General features: G+C 42.9%; 1 protein-coding gene across 1 annotated transcript; it reads left to right on the top strand.

The window, feature by feature from the left end:
- The first annotated feature begins 692 nt into the window (after window positions 1-692).
- LOC128907989 (cell surface glycoprotein CD200 receptor 1-B-like) lies at window positions 693-20,379 on the top strand. The gene is made up of 9 exons (XM_054197475.1): window positions 693-1,331; window positions 3,049-5,351; window positions 6,454-6,656; window positions 8,132-8,219; window positions 9,033-9,341; window positions 10,763-11,011; window positions 12,959-13,054; window positions 14,485-14,531; window positions 15,797-20,379. The coding sequence occupies exons 4-9, from the start codon at window positions 8,153-8,155 to the stop codon at window positions 15,911-15,913; spliced, it is 885 nt and encodes a 294-aa protein (XP_054053450.1). The 5' UTR covers window positions 693-1,331; window positions 3,049-5,351; window positions 6,454-6,656; window positions 8,132-8,152; the 3' UTR covers window positions 15,914-20,379.
- Window positions 20,380-22,830: the final 2,451 nt, after the last annotated feature.

Raw genomic sequence — 22,830 nt, 5'->3', positions numbered from 1 at the left:
CCACCCTGTCCTCAGGACCTTCCCCTCTGAGCTGCATTTTAAGCCACTCTGGGAAGATGAGAAAATCTTTTACCAGCAGTGCCCAGAATCCCATGACAGCATCAATGTTTGTGGGAGCTTACCTGACTTCATGTCACATTTTCCACCTGCAGAGGACTGGTCTACAGAAAGGCCACGCAGTTCAGGCAGCACGAGCCTGAATAAGGACATGCCATAGGACTGGGCTTCCCCTGGCAACTCTGCCCTTCTGCATCATACTCCCTCGCATCGAGCATAAAATCTGCCAGAAGTGCTGCTAACCAGCTGCAACACAGGAAATAAATGGGGCGAAAAGTTTGACTGGAAACCACTGTGGAGAATTTTTCTAAACCGCTAAATGACGCAGAGCTATACGTCTTAAGCTGGCTCATAAGAAAAGGAGTTTATGACAGCAAAGAAGCCTCTGCGGTGAGGAAGGAAACAGGTAAAGCAGAAGCATCCCCTTTGGTTTATTGTACTGCACCAAAAGATTGTAGGCAGTGATAAATGCCATCCTGATACTGGTGTCATGACTTTAGTTTGCATTTGAGAGGTGGGATGTGTAGTTTTTTCCAATATAGATATAGGTTTCCATTTCAGGTATGCTTTCTTATACAACTGATTTGTTCCACTTCATGTAAAAATCACAGAAATGGAAGCCACTGAAAGAAAGCTATTGAGCCTTCTCCTTTGCCATGTGATAACAGTACGGATTTCATATTTGGAAGTGTTGATCTGGTTGCTCTATAAACACGTAAGAGGAGACAAGGTTTTTGCTTCCTAAAAAAATAAATCAACTTCTATGTGATGAGTCTGAGGAGGACCAAGTATGCATCTCCTTGAGGCTGCAGCAGCTGACTCCCAGCTGAGTCTGTTGGGAGTTCCTGGGATTTCTTGCAGGATGTTCGCAGCTCTCCCTGGGAGGAAGAAGATGTAGTTTTCAGAGAACATTTTCCCTGGGGTGTGAAGGAGGACGAGCAGTGAACAGCTGAAGGAGAGAGGCCTGGTAGTCCTGTTTCTCCACCCGTGCCTAAACCATGGTTAGTGATGCTACACGTAAGGTTGACGGATGGGTGGGGCAGGACCACTCAGGCTTTTATTTCTGCTATGTAACAGTTCTTCTGCTATTGCTGTTCTTTTTAAAGTGGGAATTATTTGGGGTTAGCAGCTTGTTTACCTGCAGTTTGGGATGTGTGGTGCAGTTCTGTCACATTTGGCTGTGGAGTGGGAGGCCAATACGTCTGGCTGAAAGATGTGAAAGAAGCTTTCACCTGGGGAGCCTGAGATCGATTCTTACTGAAGTGTTTTGGAAGGTAAGTGTCCACCTATAGACCATCTCTTTTCTGTTCATCTTTCGATACTTATATGGGAGACTTTTCCTTGGATTATCCACAGCTCTGAAGGCAGTAATTGTACTTGGAGGTTGTTGGTTCCCAGGTTCTCCCTGGGAAACTGGCAACAAGCTGCACTAGGTCCACAAGAGGCAGGAATTAAAGTAGTTAAGGTCACAAACATCTCTGTTGTGATAGACTTGGTTGCTGGGGTATTGGGATCGAGTGAGAAGCCCCTGAGGTTAACGACCCACAAGCGGTAGGTAAGGGGATCCTGTAGGGCCAGGAGCAGAAGTTGCTGAGCACAGCCATGCTGGTCCAGTGGCTGTGCAATTAGGGGAAAAATGTCTACTGTTAAAAAGGAAATCCTTTTTCTTTGTCTCTGGAAATAGCAATATAATTGCCTCTGGACATTTTAACCTGGAAGTGTCAAGTTTTAAAGGCTTCATTATCAGCAGTGCTTCCCCCCATATGTTTGCTGACATTGGTGAGAGTCGCAGATGGTTCATACCTGGGAAAGTCAAGCTGTTGGGTACATGGACCAGTTGGTTTTTTTTTTTTTGTTTTGTTTTTTTGTTTTTTTTTTTTCTTTTCCCCATGCAACAGAAAACGTAAAGCAAATGTCCTCACTCTTTCTGAAAGGAAGAGAACAGGCTACTGAGCAGCGTTCTTATTCTTATTCATCCTTTGCTCCTGCTCTCTGCTCCCAGCACTGGGTTACAGTGCTTTCTGAAGAGGCTGGCTGCATGGCAGCTACACAAGTAAGATGTACAACTTGGTTCACGTAATAACTTCACGGGACTAAGCAGTTTTCTAGATAGGCTGGTGTTAAGAAGGTAAATGTTTCTGAGAAGAGAGGAGATGCCCACCTGCTTTCTTGAATTACACCTATTAAAGATAAAAAAAAAAAAGTCAGACAAAATACTCATCTGTTGTATGGCTTTTTTTTTTTTTTTTCCCCCTGGGGAAAAAACCCTATTTTGTTGTAATGCTAATGTTAGTATTATACTAAGTATTAGTATCTTGATGAATTCAACACACAGATACCACAAACCTCTGCTCTGCTGTGGCGGAAGCTTCAAACGTATTCACCTTCATGTATGTGTTACCAAAACACTGCAATTCTACTGTTGTTTAGTATAATTTGTTCGTAATTGTTTTGAGAGCTTCTTTTATTAGGCTAGTTCTCTCCCTTTTAGAAAGCCATCTACCCTCTATTTCCCAGTTTGTGGAGAAAGCTTTACAGTTTTACATATTTGGAACTGAAAGAAACTGGCTCACGAACTGGATGGGTTGATTTTTGCAGCTACAAGCCACCTGTGGCTTCCACTGATGCCAGCAAGTGTAAGACAAATAGGCAGCCTGAGAAGAAAATGTACTCTGGCGGTACAGCATCTCCAGTCGCTAACAGTGCTAACCATCTTGTGCTGTGCTGGTACAGGGCTTCATGAATGTGTTTTCAAGGCTAGGGTTATCTCTAAGAGAATAAATATACCAGGAGGCTATAAAGTCAAACCAAAAGGTCCATTAGCCCAGTAGCATTTGCAGTGGCCAGCCACAGATGGTTAAGGGAGATGGCAAAGAACAGAGCAATCGCACAACCTCTCCTCTCCCCCCAAAACTTTTCCATTTCTGAGAATTAACAGCTTTGGGAATATCTACCTTCTGCCCCTTTTGATATGATTTATCTTCCTCCCAGGGCATTCAAAGTCTTCCTATATTTTGTAACTTCATTTCCAACGGAGGGACTTGAGGAATTCCCAGGAGAGGACCATTGCTCCAGAGCAACAGGGCCAGCAGCTGAGCTCAGTCTGTCCCCTGAGCAGGGACTGCAGGCTGCTCCCAGACCTGGTGCAAAACTCTTCACAAGGAGTGAACAGGCGGTACAAAAATAGCCTGGGGCCTGGCCCCTGAGATGCATGGGGAATGCAGACCCACGGACACATCTCAGAATCACAGAATGGTAGGGGTTGGAAGGGACCTCTGGAGATCATCTAGTCCAACCCCCCTGCCACAGCAGGGTCACCTAGAGCAGGCCGCACAGGAACGCGTCCAGGTGGGTTTTGAATGTCTCCAGAGACATTCAAACTCCATAACCCCCACTACCTCTCTGGGCAGCCTGTGCCAGTGCCCTGCCACTCTCAAAGTAAAGAAGTTCCTCCTCATGTTTAGGTGGAACTTCCTATGTTCTAGTTTGTGCCCGTCACCCCTTGTCCTCTTGCTGGGCACCACTGAAAAGATCCTGTCCCCATCCTCCTGCCACCCACCCTTTAAGTATTTATAAGCATTGATAAGATCCCCCCTCAGTTGTCTTTTTTCCAGATTAAAAAGACCCAAATCCCTCAGCCTTTCCTCATAAGAGAGGTGTTCCAGTCCCCTAATCATCTTGGTAGCCATCTGCTGCTACGTTTCTTCAGGTAACTCTTACAACTCTGGTGTCTAGTGGCTCGTGTTAAAACTTTGAGGAGAAATGGGACAGCCTCTAAAACTGCCATTTGGATTGCTCCAGTTATTTATTGCAAATGCCTTACTGGTAGATAACCCTAGCTTCCAGAGTTTCCCATGCTCAAAAGGACAGCTAAAAGTGGAGGCTGACCCGGGGATTTTGAAAATATGGCATAACCAGCAGCTGTCACTTCAGAAGAGGTGTTGGCTCCTGAGTTATGTTGCTGTGTGGTTGGCAAGTATTCAGCATAAGGGTTCCTGGCCTCCTGAGGTGACAGCCAGCCCTGCGTAGGGTGCAAGGACTCACACCTGCAGAAACCATGCCTCCCCCTGAGAGCTGAGTGACAGAGGAGCGTGGCTTTGAGGAGGGGCCTTGGTGGTGAGGTGGAAACCTTGAGTACCTTGTAGTGGATGGTGCTGCTGCATGAAGGCTGTGACTGTTAAAAGTGTGGGTTTAGATTTTAAATAATGTAGCCTTGCTTTTACTAGTCTTTACTGTTACCTTATCCTTTTACAAGAAGTGAGAGAGTTGCCACAGCTGCGTGCAACTGCTTACTCTTCTTGCTGTCCCTTCCAGTCCAAAGACACCAGGTGTTACAGAGAACAGACTTTTGAGTCAGGGTCTTGTCTACCCTTTAAAACGTGCTTCCAGTGCAAAGAAGAGCCATATCTTGCTGAGTTATCGACATATCGATTATGTTTTAAAAAGTTGTGGTGACAACTGATGCACTGATTGATACCAGCTTCTTTATCATCTGCACCTTTTCCTCCTTCAGATTGTGTTAACATGTATTTTCATTGTGTTGGATTTCTACTTGTCTGATTTTAAGTTGGTGCTTTGCATAGCTCAAGGCTTGTAGCTTGTGTTTGATGTGTAATAGCAGACAACTTAAGGTTGTGGTTTGTTCTTCATGTCAGAAAGCAGTTTGCTTCCCTAGTTTTAACTGTGTCACATGCTCTTCAGGGGAGTGTACAACCAAGCGGTTTGTTTTCACTGAGCTCTTTGAGAGGGGGAAGAGGCTATGTCTGTCTGCCAGACAAATCCGCTGCCTGTTAAGATCTCAGGAGCATCAGCAAAAAGAAATTAATCAACTGTACAGCTGAAAACAGGGGCTATTTGGGATGGACAGTCCTAAACTGAGGTAGTTCTCACTTCTTTGCAACTATATCCAGGGCCCTTGTGAGGACAGAGCCGGAGGGGAGCTCCAGGTACATCTCTGCAGTTCCCTGGTGTGCAGGAGCCACCCCATAAGCAGCCACCGGGACCAGCGTCCACGTTGGACGGGCTGCGTGGGCTGACGTCTCTCTACTCATCCCCAGGACAGCGAGTATCAGAAGACCGGAGCCCCCTGGCCCTGCTGCTGCTCATCTCCCATGCTCCTGTGGCTGGAGGGCTCTTCTCCAGGCTGACAACCGGGTGACTGTCCTCCAGCCTCAGCATTCATTGGGATGAATCCGAGCGTGAGCGGTGCTGTTCCCCAGCTGGAAGGCTGAGGCTCATGGAATGGTGACGCACCTATTGGATGGTGTTTTGGCAGCCACCGCCGTCAAGGCTGAGTAAAAATTTTAATTTATTTTAATGTCGTTATTGAGGCATTTTAATTCCATCAAAGGAAATAACACAAGACCATCTACAAATATTCATTTGCTACTTTAAAATGAATTTGCTTCAGCTGTGCTTGGTTTCTCCTTTTTGGGTTTTACTTTGAGACTAACTTCTCGCTTACAGGCACAAGCATTCAAGGATTGTGAACCTTAAAAATTGCTGTCTAAATTCTGTGTTTCATACATGAATATTTAAACACAGTAATATACTCTGTTCTTTCTGTAAGGCCCCATTTTTAATCATTAATGCCTGTTCTTTTTGAGCAAATAAACCTCATATATGAGACTTGTATGCATTTTAAAAAAAGATAGATCTCTGGGACAAGTTCCAATATGGCAATGTTCTGGTTATGAATATTTATAGATCCATCAAAATCGGTGAATACTGAATTTTCTGATAAACATTGTGGAGGGTTTTTTTTTACTTTTCTTTTGAAAGAGACTGAAAAAATTATTTGCAAACTGGGTCAAATTCAGTACATAATTCTGGTCAAAAAGCATCTTTTTTTATTTTTTGGTTAAAAACATTTTTCAAACTTTTTGATTGAAAACAACTTTTACATGCGTAATTTATCCAAATTGCAAAAAAAACCCCAAATCTTTCGACAGTACTGAATAACATGACACAAAATAAAGTATTTCATTTGTGGCAAAGATTTTAAGTGAACAAAAATTAAATTTGGTGTTTTTTTAAGGTAAGAGTTAGGTTGCCTGTTGCATGTTAGTAGTAGAATACTGATCAATGTGGTCGCACTGGCTTTGTTTCCAGGCTGCAGTGAAAGTTTTTCATCCAGATGCATCAGTGTTTTGTTAGAACTGTGACGAAAACCATCAGGCTGTTGTCTGAATGTGCATACGTATCGCGTTGTGTTTAAGAATATACTGTTGCCTCTTGCACTCGGCTCATGAATGTGGCAGCATTTGTTCTTTCTGTGCCACAAGTGCGGCGATGTTCTGGTTTTTCTTCTGTGCGCCAGGTGTTCTCACTTGATATATTTTTACATTTAAAATGAAATCATTAATGCTGGATAATTGAAGCCTGTCACTTTTACAGGAATAGATATCAGAGGAGGATTTAGATTTCTGTGTGCACGGTGAACCCTGGCTGCCTTTCCTCCTCCTCTCGGCAGGTACTGAGAAGCATGCTTAGATATGGGTGTGAACAGCCTGTGATCTAAATAGCCCAGAAGGAAAGTCCTGTTGCAACACATACGACATCTCCAAATCAGCTGTTGCACGAAGACATTTCCTTGTCTGGTGGGTACTGAGTTTTGACTTGAGAATGAAAAGAACGCATCGGTATTTCCCATGGGCTGGAAACACAATTTTCCAGTCATCTCTAGCTGCGGGTGACTGATTCAGAAAGTAAGAGATTAAAGAGATACAAATGATAGCATAAAGGAGAGAATGACAAAAACTTTACCAAGACGACGCTTTGAGGGAATGCAGAGGCAAGTGATGGATAACAAGATAGCTTTATGGGCAGGGTACAGGGACCCTCAAAAGTGCAGCCATTGATTTCTGACAGTAACATCAGAAAACTGCAGTCAGGATATGGCTACTGTAGCATTGTGGAATCAGGCATGCGCTCCGAGAACTCGGCTTTATCCCCTGGCTGGTTGGGGGCACAGCAGTGCATTGGTTGTGAACCTCTGCTGTGACAGAACCAGCACAGGTACCTACTGCAGTAGGGTGCTCATCCTTGAGACCTGTGCAGAAGAGGTCAGGAGTTTGACGGTGGGAATACATAGGGATATTGTTCAGGACAGTGTAATGCAAGTTTGTCATCCCAAATTGGGGTCATTTATGTATGATATTGGACTGTAGGAAAGTATGTATCAGTGATGTTCTTAGCCAAATCCATGTTCAAGCAACAGCTGAATGGGTTTACATCAAAATTCTCCACTGATAACCATATGTATTTTGATTGGAAAGCTTCTGGATAGCATGGAGTTCTGTGGCTTTTTTGAGAACCAGAAAACAATGTGTTGGGGTGACAGCACCGTCTCAATCTTACCAATAAACTGCTGCCCTTTTGCCAAAAAGGACCTACCAATTGAAAAGATATGGTTTGTTAAAAAGTACATATAGTTGCAGAATAGCATAAGTTACTAGATGCCTTTTTAGTTCACTGTGACTATGAATGCAGGAAACAAACTCATATGCTTTTGATCTCTTGCAGTAGGACCTTTTCGTTCTACTACAGAAGTGGAGTTACCTTTCAAGAAATTAAATGCACACAAGGGTTAGGAATAATTTCTTTGTCAAATAGTTGATAAAGTCTAGATCCTGAATTTTCCTATGCATGCTGTTACCTTGATTTTTCAGAAAGAGTTGTAATGCATGCATGTTTGCTCTTGCAAAACCTTTTTTTTCGTATTCTGCATGTAAGTCTATGAAGTGGCAATAAGAGGTCTGTAGCTATCTTTGTGCTAGCTGGCTGGGCATTTATAGTGAACAGCTAGAGTTGCCTGTAAAATTGTATCAGAGATCCTGGATTTTTAAAAATTGTTTGTAAAGAGTAGTGTTTTTTGGGTTTTTTTTGGGTTTTTTTTTTTTTAATTTTCAAAACCCTTGTTGCTTTACTTTCTTCAGTACAAGAAATGATACTTGGTATGAGGTCTTGGAACTTCTCTTTTCAAAGGAAACGGAGGTTTTACTGTATGTTCTCTTTGAAGGAATTTGCATGACAATTTGCGATGTGCCATTTTCTTTGCCTTCACTTTCTGCAGTGCTGGTTCCTTTTGCTAAAGATGGCTCAGACGTGGGCAGTTCTGGCTGCGCTCCCTTTCTTGCTAATCAGTCTGGTTGAAGGGTCAGGTGAGTGACAAAGATCTAAAACTACATGCAGCACTCTTTGGTACTCTGTATTTCCAACTGACCAATACATCGAAACTTTGCAGTTGACCGGGGGAAATTTTTCTTATTGTTTAATATGAACGCAGAGAGTGATGTCACCTCAGCTGGCAAAATAATTGTGTGCCTTGCAGAGGCACAGGATGATATATCTGATAGGAATCCAACACAGATCATCTCAAGACCCATCTCCTGTTCAACTGGGACAATATCAGGAGAGCTATGATTTCTGGTAGAAAAGGGATCTAGCTATACATGCCCCTTACTAAACATTCTTCGTGTATTACTGCACCAAGTGATCTTGGGTTTTAATCTTGTTACAGGTGTATGTTCTACTGCTGTCCCCAGTTTTACTTGCTCTTTAACCAAGACGCTTAATTCAGTAACACAATATTTTTTTAAAAAATAGTTTCCTTTCCCATAAAGGGTGAATCTTGCCCTCCCCCTCAGTTTTTCAAAGCCCATCTTAAAGTGATATAAATCTGGTGTCTAAAAAAAGATGGAGGACTTGCAGCTCATCAGCACGTATCACATACCTGCACAGTGTCCACAGCAGAAAGGCACCATCTCCGCTGCATTTCCAGGCTTCAAAGAGTGACAGCAGGAAGCCGGACCTGGAAATCGAATGCTACTGATGCATTTGCCCAGGGCAATCTGTCCCCAAGACTGTCAGTACAGTAGGAAGCAGAAAGTTTTAAGTGTGATGAAGTCAAGAGTTTTCTATGTTTTGACAATGGCTGTAGCATCATTTTTAATGCCTTTTTTCTTCTGATGTAGTTCACAACATGGTGAGTGTGGAGGCCGGTCATGAGGCTGTGTTGAGTTGCCCTTACGCCTCCAAGTTGTCTTTGCTAATGGTGACCTGGAAGACAAAATGCAGCGGTTGCTGCTTGTTGGCCTATAGAAGTGATCGCAATGAGACAAGGATGTTAAACTGCAGTGAGAGGATGACGTGGAAATACTCACCTGACAGTAACCCTGCTCTTCGTATTTACCCTGTGAACCTTAGTGATGAGGGAAATTACAGCTGTGAAATTGTCAGCAGTGCAGGGAATTTTCTTCTTTTCTCTTCTCTCACTGTGATAGGTAAGACATGCTTTGTGGTTTTGTTTGGGTTTTTTTGTTTGTTTGTTTGTTTTTTTCCTGTGTGTGTGGAGATCAAAATGATTTGATTTGGTGGTAAAAGACCAAATTCATTTTGGATGCATACTGAAATTGAAAATAAAGAGGTAAGATGATGTAGTCTGGCTATTTGGAGAGGGGAAAAAAGGTGTGAGAAGTTACCCAATAGGACTTGGCTGTTCTATGGAGAAATAATCTGGGGTTTTTTTGTTTGTTTTTTTTTAACAGCTTCTGACTCGCAGACAGAGTTTTAAATGCACAAATCCAGCAGTCTGCATAGTTTCTGAGAGAGTTCTTTGGGTGTAACATGGGGTTTGAATGTTGTGTGAATGTTCACACAACCAGGAGTATAAACTCTTTGTTAAGTTAATGCAAACAGAAGATATCACATAAATATTGCTGCTATTAGCTGAGCAATAGGATGCTGAACCAAAATTCCTAGTGAGGTCAATGTGTGTTTTTCTGGGGTAAGAGATGAATAGGAAGGAAGCAAAAGTTTCATGACACTATCTGGAAATATTTCAGTCTTCCAGAAATACTGAAAGCTGTTTATAAGACTGCATCACTCAAATAAAAATTAAATTAGTCTATTTTCAACATAGGCAGGAACGAAAGAATATTGTGAAACATAATGAATACATCAAGTCATCCTTTTTGGATAGTCAGGTAAACTGTCTCTAGGTTTCCATAAATTAAAAAAAAACAACATAGGAGAAGATTTTGTGTTCTGACCATATTAGTTAAGCCTTCTGAATATAGCTAAAAATTATGGGAAATGAATTTTGGAAATCTATAATTGCTATTATTAATTTTTGTCACTTGATTTTTTTTTTTCTTCCCTGCAAGGTCTTGCCTTTCTGAAAATGGCTTAGGTGTTGTCTGAGCCTTTGCCTGTTTTGTCAAATGCAGAATAGGAGTTGTTGGACTTTAGGCAGAACGGTTTTGTCCAATTACTCCTTTATTGCCCTACTATCAAATTCTTGATTCTACCTACCCAATCTTCTAAATATTTTAGCTGGAGCTTCAGCAAGCTGTGTTTTCTTCAGTATGTACATGCCGTACTTATAAATCTGCATTTAATCTGCCCCTTTCTGTCATCTCATCTTCTCCTGTTACTACTGTAGTCACCTTTTGGACAACATGAGGAAGCAGACTTTTAGATGCAGCTAGCTCATTTTGGAGGTATTCACCTTGGACTTCTTGATGTATTTTTTTTTCTGTAAAGATCGTTGATGCTAATATTTCAAATCACTTTAAAATCTCTCGAATTGGTCACACAAACTAAAAAATACCACCTATTTTTCAGTTTCTTAGTTGGTGATTTTATACTGAACGAGAAATAATGGTTGTGGCCTTCTTTTTTTTTTTTTCTTCTTCTTCTGTAGTCCCTCCTGCAGTGACTCTGACCTATGGCAAGAGTGGAGCGGTTGTCTGTCAGGCGTCTGCTGGAAAGCCAGCTGCTGACATCTCCTGGATCCCTGCAAGCAATCACAGCACCGAGGAAGAAGTGCATCACCCCAATGGAACAGTGACTAGAGTGAGCTACATAGGCTGGGTCAACAGCATGCTTCCCACCGTCACCTGCCTGGTTACCCACCCAGCTATAAACCAGACTCTGTCCCTAGACCTGTCACGTAAATAATATTGTTTTGTGATTGCTCTTCATCGTGCTGTTAGGCTTTTTTGTGCTGTTCTATGCAGCTGTTCCCACTGAATGCCAGGGCTCTGCAGATTATTTAGTGGGGTTATAAGTCAAAGTCCTAGTGCATGTTGATAGAGAAATTAATAATTTTGAGTTAGTAAGTTGAAACCAAATGTTTCGTGGCATTGTATGGAGAAACTTTCAGTGTGTGGTTTTTTTCTATCCCTGTTCTGTTTTACGGGAGTTCCTCATTCTGCTTTTGCTTGGTTGACCTTGGCTGGCCGTCAGGTGCCCACTAAGCTGCTCTATCGCTCCCTCTCCTCAACAAGACAAGGGGAGAAAAATATGACAAAAAGATCATAGGTCAAGATAAGGACAGGGAGATTACTCACCAGTTACTGTCATGGGAAAAACAGATTCAACTTGGGGAAATTAATTTAATTTATTGCCAATCAAATCAGAGTAAGATTGTGAGAAATAAGAACGAATCTAAAAGCACCTTCCCCGCACCCCTTCCTTCTTCCCAGGCTCAGCTTCACTTCCATCTTCTCTGCCTCCTCCCCCTGAGTGGCACAGGGGAATTGGGGCTGCAGTCAGTTCATAACACTTCATCTCTGCTGCTCCTTCCTCCTCACGCACTTCCCCTGCTCCAGTGTGGGGTGCCACCCGCAGGAGACAGTCCTTCATGAGCTTCTGTAACGTGAGCCCTTCCCACAGGCTGCCGTTCCTCGCGAACTGCTCCAGCCTGGGTCCTTGCCAGAGGGTGCAGTCCTTCAGGAACAGACTGCTCCAGTGTGGGTCCCCCACGGGGTCACAAGTCCTGCCAGAAATCCTGCTTATGTGTGGGCTACTCTCCACGGGGTCACAGGTCCTGCCAGGAGCCTGCTGCAGCACAGGGGCTCTCCACTGGGTCACAGCTTCCATCAGGGCACATCCGCCAGTTCTAGCGCAGACCTCCATGGGATGCAGGTGGATATCTGCTCCACTGTGGTCCTCCCAAGCTGCAGGGGAATCTCTGTGCTGGTGCTTGGAGCACCTCCTCCCCCTCCTTCTTCACTGACCTTGTGGTCTACAGGGCTGTTTCTCTCTCATGTTATCACTCCTCTCTCCCAGCTGTTGTTGCACAGCAGTTTTTACCCTTTCTTAAATACCTTATCACAGAGGTGCCACCAGCATTGTTGACTGGCTCAGCTTTGGCAAGCAGCAGATCTGTCTTGGAGGCGGCCGGCATTGTCTCTGTTGGACACGGGGGCAGCTTCTGGCATCTTCTCACAGAAACCACCCCTGCAGCCCCTCTGCTACCAAAACCTTGCCATGCAAACCATGTGAATGTTTGATGTGAACCACTTTGATGTGAAGCTTTGAACTCCTGAAGTTGAATTTTGTCCAGCTTCCCACAGCGGTGATGGTCTGGAGAAAAATTCCTTGGAGAATGTCTGCCTGTGAGTTTTAAGTGATCTTTCCCAGGGCCAAAGGTAATAAAGGGTAAAATTCAGCTTCTCAGCTGGCTTGCTGGACCTGTTAGAAGCTTATTGCAGTAGAATTTGTAAGAACAGCTGAATAAGTGCTCATATCACCAAAATATCTCAGTAGAGCCACGAAGGAGAGAAGTCAGTGGAGACCAGTCATTAATAACAGCATGTTGCAGGGATGGCTGGTCAGTTCTGTTGTTGCAGGGCTAATATAATTTAGAAAAAAGGAGACCGTGCAGGCAGGCAAGTTGAAAATGAAAGTGTGTTTGTACACACAAATGACTGTGTGTGTGAGGCGGCTTCCTAGTGCTGGTAGGCATCCAGACATCTCCTCTGTCTCTCAGCTCATTTGAGCTGTGGGGGTGGAGGATTAGCTTTCTCCTCTCGTTAAGGTAGGTAGTAACGTCATGTACTTGGTGGATACTGACATCTAGCTCTGTAACTAGCTTTCTCTTCTCATCTCTCAGACTCTTCCCCCAGCCTTCCCTATCTCCTGATAGGAGGATCTGCGAGTGTTGCTGCTGTCATTGGTGTGACTTTATGCTTGATTTTCATGTGCAGAGGTAAGTCATTTGATGACCCTGAAGTGTATTACAATTCCATTGCTGACTATGTTCAGGTACAAGGATGTGTACTGTATTGCAGAGAGTGGGCTGGGAGGCAAGGACTGAGGAAAATGTCCATATATGATGCATTGACCTTTTCGAAAAGTCCAAAATAAAATAAATTAAACTTTAAAACAAGTCCGGAGTTTTGTGAGAGACATAGTTATTATGATATTAATGCATTATATGTATGGCAGAGACTCATCCAGGATGAAAAGGATTCTTTCCGAGAGTAGGGTAGGTTTTGAGGTTTTAGAATTATTTTGATTGTTCTGCATTTACTGACATAAAATCCTATACATAAGAATGACGGTTTGCAAACTAGTCTAATGACTTCACGCAAGCAACTTCCATCAGGAATCATAAGTTGTCCCTTGAGCAAGTGTAAGCATAGGCCAAATGTACATACTTGCCTCTAGTACACTCGCAGTTTCTCAAGCTGTGTAGATTTCATTGATACTGGGCCAGGCTCATACTGAATAATTTGATACTGAGAATTCAGATGATGGTTTACTACTCTTGGAGTTGAGTAAGATGGCTGTGATGGTGTACAAAGGGAGTAGAAGCCCAAGTGGAGGCTTAAAATGGGAGGAAGAGAGAACAGCAGGCTGAAGGCAAGAGTGTTTTCAGGAGAGCAGGAGATATGAAGCACTGGGAGAAGGCAATGTAGAGTCAGGTGAACTGTAAATGGAGGGAACTTGCAGAGAATCGGGGTGCCTGATTTACTCTCCTCCATTGCCTTAGTGCTGCTCTAGCTTTACTGCTTCTCTTGGGTTTCTTCTTTGTGCTCAATGTCTTTCACGTTATTCCCCCTGCACTGGGCATATTACATTCCAGATGTATTTCATGAACCAGGTCTGAATGAAAGGGGCGAAAGTGGGTTGGCAAGAGGGAACAATGAGGGCAGGTGTGCACTAGAAGAGCAGAGAAGGCAGGATGAGGAAAAACAAAAAAAAGACAGGAGAAGAAAACAGAAGGGCAGTTGTCATCGGTGGTGGCAGCGCTGACCAGTGCTTGCAGCACTTTGACGGGAGCCTGTCCCTGTCACAGAGTGACATGCGTCTTTGGGGCAGGTGAGGAGAGGAGAAAACATGCTCAGTTGGCTTTCTTGGCCCAATGTGTCTCTGCAGAACTGAGGAAAAAAGCACCGAATTGAGTCAATTCAGTCATGGCTGCCAGGTTGACCAAAAGTTTCAATGAAGGGAAAAATTAAAACAATAGTGTGTTCAAGAGCAGATTATAAAAAATAATAACTTAACCTACGAGTGTAACTGTATTTTGAAGAAAGTCTTTCAACATCTGAGGGCAGCTAGAGGAGAACTATAGATGTAACAGCTGTGCACCTTGCCCCATCAAACCATTTTAATTTCCTGATATCTCACTTTTAGCTTTCAGGTTACGTAAATTAGCACATGGGTCGGCAGTACCATTTGCAGTAAGTGGGGTTTTTTTTGTGTGTGTGTGCGCTTTGTGGGGTTTTTTTTTGTGTATTCTTCACTAAAACACGTAATTTCATTGCAATGTGTCTGCTCTGACAAAACTCCCATTTATCTCTGTGTGTACTTGGAGGGGGGAATGAGGAACAGTGTATCTGGGAGGGTGTCTATTGTTTGGATGGCCCTATCTTCATGTATATTCAGAGGATCTGAGTAATTGTTTAAGTACTAGATCAAGAGTGGTGTAGTGCATTTCCTGCCTAAGAATACTATAAATTACATACGCAATGTCAGTGGTTAAGCTGAATTTTAAATCTCCCAAAAGTTAATGTCTTCATACTTCTGTTTCACAGAGTGATCTTAACTCTGATCTTTTGCTTAAGAATGTGTATTGCCCTTGATGGCAGAAACCTGCCTGATTACAGATTGAATGAAAACAGACACGCATTTTACAATAAGGGAAAAGTGTGCGCTTCCTTATGCTGTATTAGAGACAAACACAGCCATGAAACTTTTATTTTTTAAGTTGCAGTTCAAACACTCAGAAGCTATGAAACAGCAGTGATAAATTTGCCACTGCAGCTTTTACTTCCTCTCTAATTCCTGTGTGTCGTGATACATATTTAACAGCATGATAATATGCTGCTCTTTCCTCGGGGCTTCTGCGTCATTTAATGCACATTGAAAGAGCAATTATTTAATGTTTTGTTTTCTGCTCACGGTTAAATTAATGGCCGTGTGCCTTGTTTCTTGCAAACTAGTCAAATGGTGCTCTGAAGTTAGAATGATTAATTTCCTGATATGCTCTTCTAATGCATTTGGGACAATTTGACTGACGGGAGTGGGAGTTGTAGAGATTGAAGTCAAAAGCTTCCAGTAATTTTAGGTGCCTAAATTGGATTGCCTGTGGCCTGCCTGTTTTTTTCAGAGGAGTTAGCATTGTTCATTATCATCTATTTTGCTGAAAATATCAATGTTTCAAGATTTGTTTTCAATCACATTAAGAAAAAAAGATTGAAAGGCTGTCCTGGGTAGGCTCCATGAAGGCAGTTGTTGCATCTCTCTGTCAGTTCAGGTTTCAGCTTCTGTGCCCTACCCCATTGCTCGCAGAGCTTAGAGAAATAACTTTATGCTTCTTTTGCAAAAGTGATGTTACCTACCAGGTTGCAGTTGGTCTTGTTTTTTGTTTGGACTCTATAGGTGTGGTGATTCCACAAAATTCTACAATGTAATATAATGGTACGTGTTTTTCTTTATATTGCAGACTAAGAACTTCAGGTCCACACCGTCACGTAAGAAAAGAGAAGTCATCAAGCCTCCTGTCTTATCAGAGTGTATCTATCAGAACTACAATCCAAGAATGATATATATGAACTATTAACAGTGTAGGCACAAGCAGTTTAATACCAGCTTAGCTACTAATGACACCCAGTTACTTGAACTTGTACTTCAACTAACAAATCTCAGACCTTGCCATACAGCAGGCCAACAGAACACTCAAAACTGCCCCACAAAAGCCTTTGTCTTTCCTGACTGAAGACAGTGGGGGAAAGCAACCTGTTTTAGTAAATTATTTCTCTCTTTCTCTAAAGATCAGCTCTTGAAGCATTTGAAATTTTTAATGACCGAGCTGGGGAAATACATATCTGAATTCTGTTTGAAAATGGACTCTGAAGTATGTGCTGTTTTCCCTCAAATCAATAATTGACATATTTCTTTGCCACAGTAACAGACTGTTGGTGAATATGTAGAACTTCTTCCCATTTTCACAACTGCATTATCTTTGCGATTTTGTGGTGGAAACCAGGAAGTGACACAGGGGACCCCAAAACGCAGAAGTTTAAAGAAATGCATCCATCAGAAATGCAGAAATAAAAGAGGGTTTTCTTTCTGAGTAGATAATTACATGTGGCAGATGACAATGTGGTATTTGTCACTTTGTTTACTTTTTATTTTTTTAAAGTATTTCTTTTTCAGTTAAACTTTCAGTTTGCATTGATAATGGAAGAAAAAAAAAAAGCCAAATTGAAATTTTACTTGATATGGAAATGAGAAATAGCAATGGGCAATTTTCTAAGATTCATTTTAAAGTAAATGTGCAAATACGCAAATATTTACCTAAATGATTCCTGGGGCTATATGGGTAAATGTTTATTGACTAGTTTCTTAGAAGCTGAGATCACAGCATGGTTTTACTGAGAACAGAAGTGTTAAGTTGTGAAAAATGCAGGTGGTGTGCTTGTTTAAAACAAAAAAACCCAACCCTAACCAAATAATTTATTTCTTCTCATGCTCATCCCCCCAAGATGAACACCCCTCCGACACCCTCCCACCCCAATTGGTTGTTAATTGCAGTTTTCATTCGTCAGATTTGTCAAACCTTCCAAACACTAATGCAGCAGTAAGTATACTCAAATGTGTGTTTTGAATGCCCCTTGCCTGCTCCTTGCTGGAGGAAGTCATCTCTGCGCCTGCAGCGTTCTTAGGCGTGAGGATCTCCCAAGTGCCTTCTGATTGCACTTCACTCTATCACTTCTAAATAGACATGGGCGGTGGGCATCTACTGACATCACTCCAGCCTTTCATTTTCATCAGGAAGGCGTAAAGAGCGACTCTCTGCCTTAATGAAAAGTACCTACAGAAGGCAGTCCATTTGCGCCTGCCGGGTAACCGAGCAGAGCCTTTCTTGTGGTGTTCCATGTCAGTGATGGGTCACTATCTCAGAGCTGTGTACTTCATGTCCTCCGTGGGGAAGAAGACGCACCATTCCACGCATGCAGCCTCTGAGAGAAATAAGTAACAGATAGCTCAGAATTAGCGAAAGCAGGTTTTCAGTGATTCTGGCTAGGAAAAAGTGTTTTGTAGCTCTAGTGAAATCCACAGCAGTGCCTTGGTCTAAGAAGTGGTTTCCCAGTTCTGCTGGCCCACAGCTGGCAGTGGTGGGCATGACCCAGCATCCTTTTTTTGTTCTCCCTGTCAACTGGGACCTTTCACAGTCACAGTGCTGTCGAGGAGTCGATTGTGACTGGAAGCCTCTGAAATAGGGGAATCTCTTTGTTTCTTAGGGAACTGCCCAGTTGGGTCTATACCTGGGCTCCTAGCCTGGTGTCGCTCATTGTGACAAGTGAGCATGGATCATTCCTGTGGACAACTACAGCAATTTGGGTCTGTCTTACTCAGAAGCTGGACCATTGCAGCCAGACCGAAGGATGACATGGCTGTCAAAATGAAGGGAGTTAGGCTGTGGAGCAGTCTGCTTTTGGCAGTCATGGTGCACTGTGTTGTGATTTTTAGGGTGCAAAGCAAGAACTTCTCATAATTCCTTTGCACCAAGTGAAATGTTGAAGAGTAAGATCAAATGCAGACAGGCAGGGAAGATGATAGTGTGGCAGGTAGGACCCTCTGCAGAAAAATCACTGTGATAATTAGACGTGGCTGAAAAGCCTGGCTTCTGTGCTCGTGATTTTATTTTCCCCTTTAATTTGTAGTTGGTGGAATTGGTCCAGATGCCTGCAATGTGTCAGCATTTCCTAGAAATTCTGAGGAGCCTTTGATGTGCTGAAACAAGGTGCTCTGGCAATGAGATAGGTCCCTTTGTGCTGCAGGCACTCAGGGCCCTCCTGGCAGTTCCACAGCTCTTAACAGCCACGTGGACCACGATTTGCCTGATTTCTTATTTCAAGAGCAAGTCCTGCTGCAACCTCTCAGAAAATGAGCTGAAAGCGTTGTAGCCTAGTCAGGCTTTGATCATCACCTGTTTACTGCCAACAAAAAGCTCGAGTTATCAACCCACAGCTCAGGCAAACCCACATGTTGCAGGCACTGAAAGCCCTCAGCTGCCTAATTGTTGTATCTCCCTCCTGCAATAAAATTGGCCCTTATGCTTTTCAAGCTCGTTGTATATGATTAATAAAACTTATTAGGCCAAAGAGAATAATGTGGCTGGTGGGGGGCGATTGTAAGAAAGGCTGGGACATGAATAATGCTTCTAGGCAGAACATAATAATTGAACAAGCTCAGTTAATTTTCTGCTCATCTTTTGTATGCGTTATAATACTGGCACAAGTGGTAGGTAGTTTCAGATACAAAGTCTGCTGCTTTTTCAGCTATCTCTAATTCACTGGAGCTTTGGACCACAGGAGTATGTATTACATCCAAGCTGCCGACAGGTGATAACTATTCTAGTGGGCCTGTCAGCTCTGCTAACAGCACCGCCTTCGAAAGGAGGAAGATGAGATGAGGCAAGCAGAGGGCCCGTGCCTAGGCTGGGCAAGGCAGCTGGTGCTTGGGATGAGACACAGAGATCTGCGAGTTGAATGACTCTGTATGGAAGCAGAGAGAGGAAAATGGGAGAGACTGGAAAAAAGGGGGTTGACAGAGGAGAATGATAAGACTGAGAGAGCGAGGATGATGTTGGGTTGATGCAGCTTAATACTTAATAGTGTGATGAATTACTTTTTCCATTCTCACTGCCTGTCACTGGGTACCTTAACTGCTGATCGTGAGTGGTGAGGGATGGGTTTTTGTCTTATAGGGGGCTCTCTGCACTCTTATTTCATGGTGGGTGGGAAACTAGGCATGGGCTTTGATGGTTCCCCCTCTGCCTGCCATCATCAAAGAGCGGTGCGCATCGTGCCTCTTGGTCTTATGAGCTGCACACCAAAGGCCTAAAAGCCATGGGACGCACACCTCAGGGGAGCGAGGGGAAGGAGGGAAGGGCCTGCCACTGCTGCAGTGGCTCACCGGGGGTTTATCTCCTCCTTGGTCATAAAGGCTTGAGCTGGGCTTGCAGCCAGCTCCACCCCTGCCAACTCCCTCCCTCCCAGAAGCAGGGACCAGTGTGCAGCAGTGCCCGGCCACTGGGCCAGTGTGGCAGGGTGGGTGCGAGAGCCCTCCCCACGCTTGCCCAAGAGCTGCCGCGGGGGCTGGTAGCTGCTAGCTCCTGCCCAAGCTGTGTTCTCCTGGGCTGCCTGATGTGAGAAACTGCCCGTTTCCCGCCTGGATTTAATTTCGCACTTCATCTGTTGAGTGTTTTGAGAATGAGAAGGAAAACAAATATTTTCCGTCATGCTGATTTTGTAATGGGATAGGCATCTTGGTGTAATCCAAAGAATAACCCAAATTGTGTATTTTGTCTCTTGTAGGAATTCGGTCTGGAAAATAACCAACTTGAGAATGTTTTTATGACTATATTTACCATGCTTTCTTCCTGAATTGCAAGAACAATTTTGATGATCTTATACTGATTTTATTTGCACCAAAAGCAAACTTAAGCAAGGCAAATGTTTTAGCTTGCAAACTTCCACATACTCTTCTGTGGCCTTGTCAAAATGGCTAGGAGAATCCTGACTGTTGATTGAATAATCATTGTGAGAGAGACACTGAAGGGTGATGGGTACTGGAGTAAGCTATTCGTACACTCTGACAGAAAAAATAAGTAATAATAATAATAAAAAAAAAGGCTTAGAGTGTGAGTTCTTGCTCCAGGGCTGTTGCAACAGCTCTGCCTTGCCACTGCTGTTTCAGACTGACTATTTAGTGAAATGCACAGTTGATTGAATGTCACTTGTGCTTTTTGGCACTAGATGTGGACAGCAGGTAGAGGGAGGTGATTCTACTCCGCTCTTGCAAGACCCCACCTGCAGTACTGTGTCCAGCTCTGGAGTCCTTAGCAGAGGACATGTTGGAATGGATACAGAGGAAGGCCATGAAGATGATGAGAGGGCTGGAGCACCTCTCCTATAAGGACAGGCTGAGAGAGTTGGGGTTGTTCGGCCTGGAGAAGAGAAAGCTCCAAGGAGACCTTATAGCAGCTTTCCACTATCTAAAGGGGCCTACAGGAGAGACAGGGAGGGACTCTTTATCAGGGAGTGTAGAGGATGAGGGGTAATGGTTTTAAACTGAAAGAGGGGAGATTTAGATGAGATACCAGGAAGAAATTCTTTATTGTGAGGATGGTGAGACCAGAGCTGTTGTGGATGCCCCATCCCTGTAAGTGTTCAAGGCCAGGCTGGATGGGACTTTGAGCAGCCTGGTCTACTGGGAGGTGTCCCTGCCCATGGCAGGGGGGTTGGAACTAGATGATCTTTAAGGTCCCTTCCAACCCAAACCATTCTATGATTCCATGTGATTATAGATGAGAATGCTCCTCTTTATTGTGTGGACTTTCACTCATAATGTTTATAGGGCATTCTTGGCAATAGTCATGATTTCTGCTTTCTGATTAACCTATGAGCAATTTATCTTCTGGCAACAGAGGTGTTGCAATGCTGCCGAACAGTTCTTTTTATTCCCTTTCTGTTCACTGAATATGCAAAAAAAAAAGAATAGTTGACAAAGTTATGTTTAGAATCCCATAAATTGGAATGTAAATTCAGATTATGAACAAGATTTGTTTAAAATCCCAATTTTCAACACCAGGATTGAAATGAAGACAATAAATAATTTTCCTGTAGACTTTGGAAATGGGGAAAATGTCTTAAGAGTATTTGCCAGTTCAGTGAAAACTTTCATTTCCTAAGTTGGTATTTCTTTCAGCTGTATTTTTTGGTTTAGCCTTCTTGGCATCATTTGTCATAGCTTTCCTTCTCTGATGAGAAAATAATACTTTCCTTGGTTCACCTGTAATAACTATAACACCTGTGGAATATTGTCCTGCTGGTTTTGATGTCTTCGTGACTTGGTCTTTTTGCTTTTGTGAAGTCTTTTTTGTTATTGTTAACTTGTCCTCAGCTACTTGACTTTGTGTCCACAATGTGTATGCAACTTCCATGTGCTGGAGGCAGTGAAAAGCTCATGATTTAACCAAGCAGGACTTCTACTACATTGCCTATCACTTCTCTGTCCTGGAATAGATTGTGTTTGTGCTCTTAATGGTGCTTCTTTAATCAATTACCCACTTTTCTTTTCTCTTTATTCCTTAAAGTTGTCTCCCTAATGTTCTCATGCACTAGTTTTCTCAGTTTATTGATTTTTATCTTCTCTAAGTATTTCATTATCCACTTTTCTTTCCTTCTCTTTTTGGCATCAAATACAATTGCATTCTCCATTCAATTGCTGTAGTAGGAGCCACATCCTCTCTATGATTTTTTTTTTTTCTTTATAAGATGTTTTTCTGGAGGGGGAAACAAAGGTTTCAAATAGTGACTTGTTTTGAAATTTTCTACTGCTTTTCACTAAACTTCTCCTTGGAGGCATACTTACTCCAGGTGCCCTTGACTTATTTTTTTTTTGGCTAATACATAATAGAAAGTTAGTCACTCTTAACTATAAACCACTTCTGTGCTCCAGCTTCTGCAAATCTAAGCTCACCTACCAAATCTAAATGCATAATATGCAGCATTTTATTTGTCCTCGGGTGACAACTCTCTTGCATGATTATGCAAAAACCTCACAGCCAGTTTATTTTTTTCCTCTGTAGTTTGCATGGTCTTGTACCACTCACAGCGATAGACATCCAGCCTAGAGAAGCAAAGCAGGCATTTATCAGTGAGGCTTTTCAAACAATCTTAGTTATCAGTGATTTTAACTAGGTCAGACACAATAACAAAATATCTCTGATACAATGTCATGCTTTCTCTGAATGGGATTATACCTATGTCTGACTCATACATTAATAACACTGTATATAACCAAAAAGTTGTGGACTGAGCTCCACTGTAGAAAATAGATGCTATTTCACCTGATTAATCATAATAAGCAATATTTTCAGAGAAAGAGGAGAACCACAGGCTCCTTGTGCATTTGCAAAAGTAAAACTTTCCCCCAAGAAGAGCAGAAAAAAGAGCATAAGGAGGCTTTTTGCTCTACTTCCTCCAGATTCTGTGTCTTGTCATTATCAAGCTATCACTACATCTGCTGCTGGGTTTCCCGGGTATTTTCTAGTGTTTTGACGTTATTAAATCAACTGTCACAGGGTTTAGCACACAGTACCCGGGCAAGCCTCTTGGACTTCCTTGTTCAGACTGGGGCTAGTCTGAGTTGGCCTCTGTTTTGACTCCTGATTCCTGCTCTCTTATTTTTCTGTGAAGGCTTATGTTGTTCTCTACCTCCCATGCTACTGATGCAGGCTCCCATGCCTTGACAATATTTAACCTGGTGCCTGGCACAGAGAGCTCTGGAACAGCCTGAGATAAGGAATAATCTCTTGCTGCATGAGAAGGAATGCAACAGATGATTATTCCTTTAATTGGGATCTGTTTTGGATATCTGACCTGAGTCTCACCAACTGCATTCGATATCCTTGGTGAAAAACATCTTCAAAAGCCTGAGTAGCTTTCATTAGCCTGAGTAGGCTGG

Source organism: Rissa tridactyla, chromosome 1 (assembly GCF_028500815.1).
Source record: "Rissa tridactyla isolate bRisTri1 chromosome 1, bRisTri1.patW.cur.20221130, whole genome shotgun sequence".
Lineage (NCBI taxonomy): Eukaryota > Metazoa > Chordata > Aves > Charadriiformes > Laridae > Rissa > Rissa tridactyla.
The sequence above is the reverse complement of the archived record's forward strand: the minus strand, read 5'-3'. Positions and strand labels throughout refer to the sequence as shown.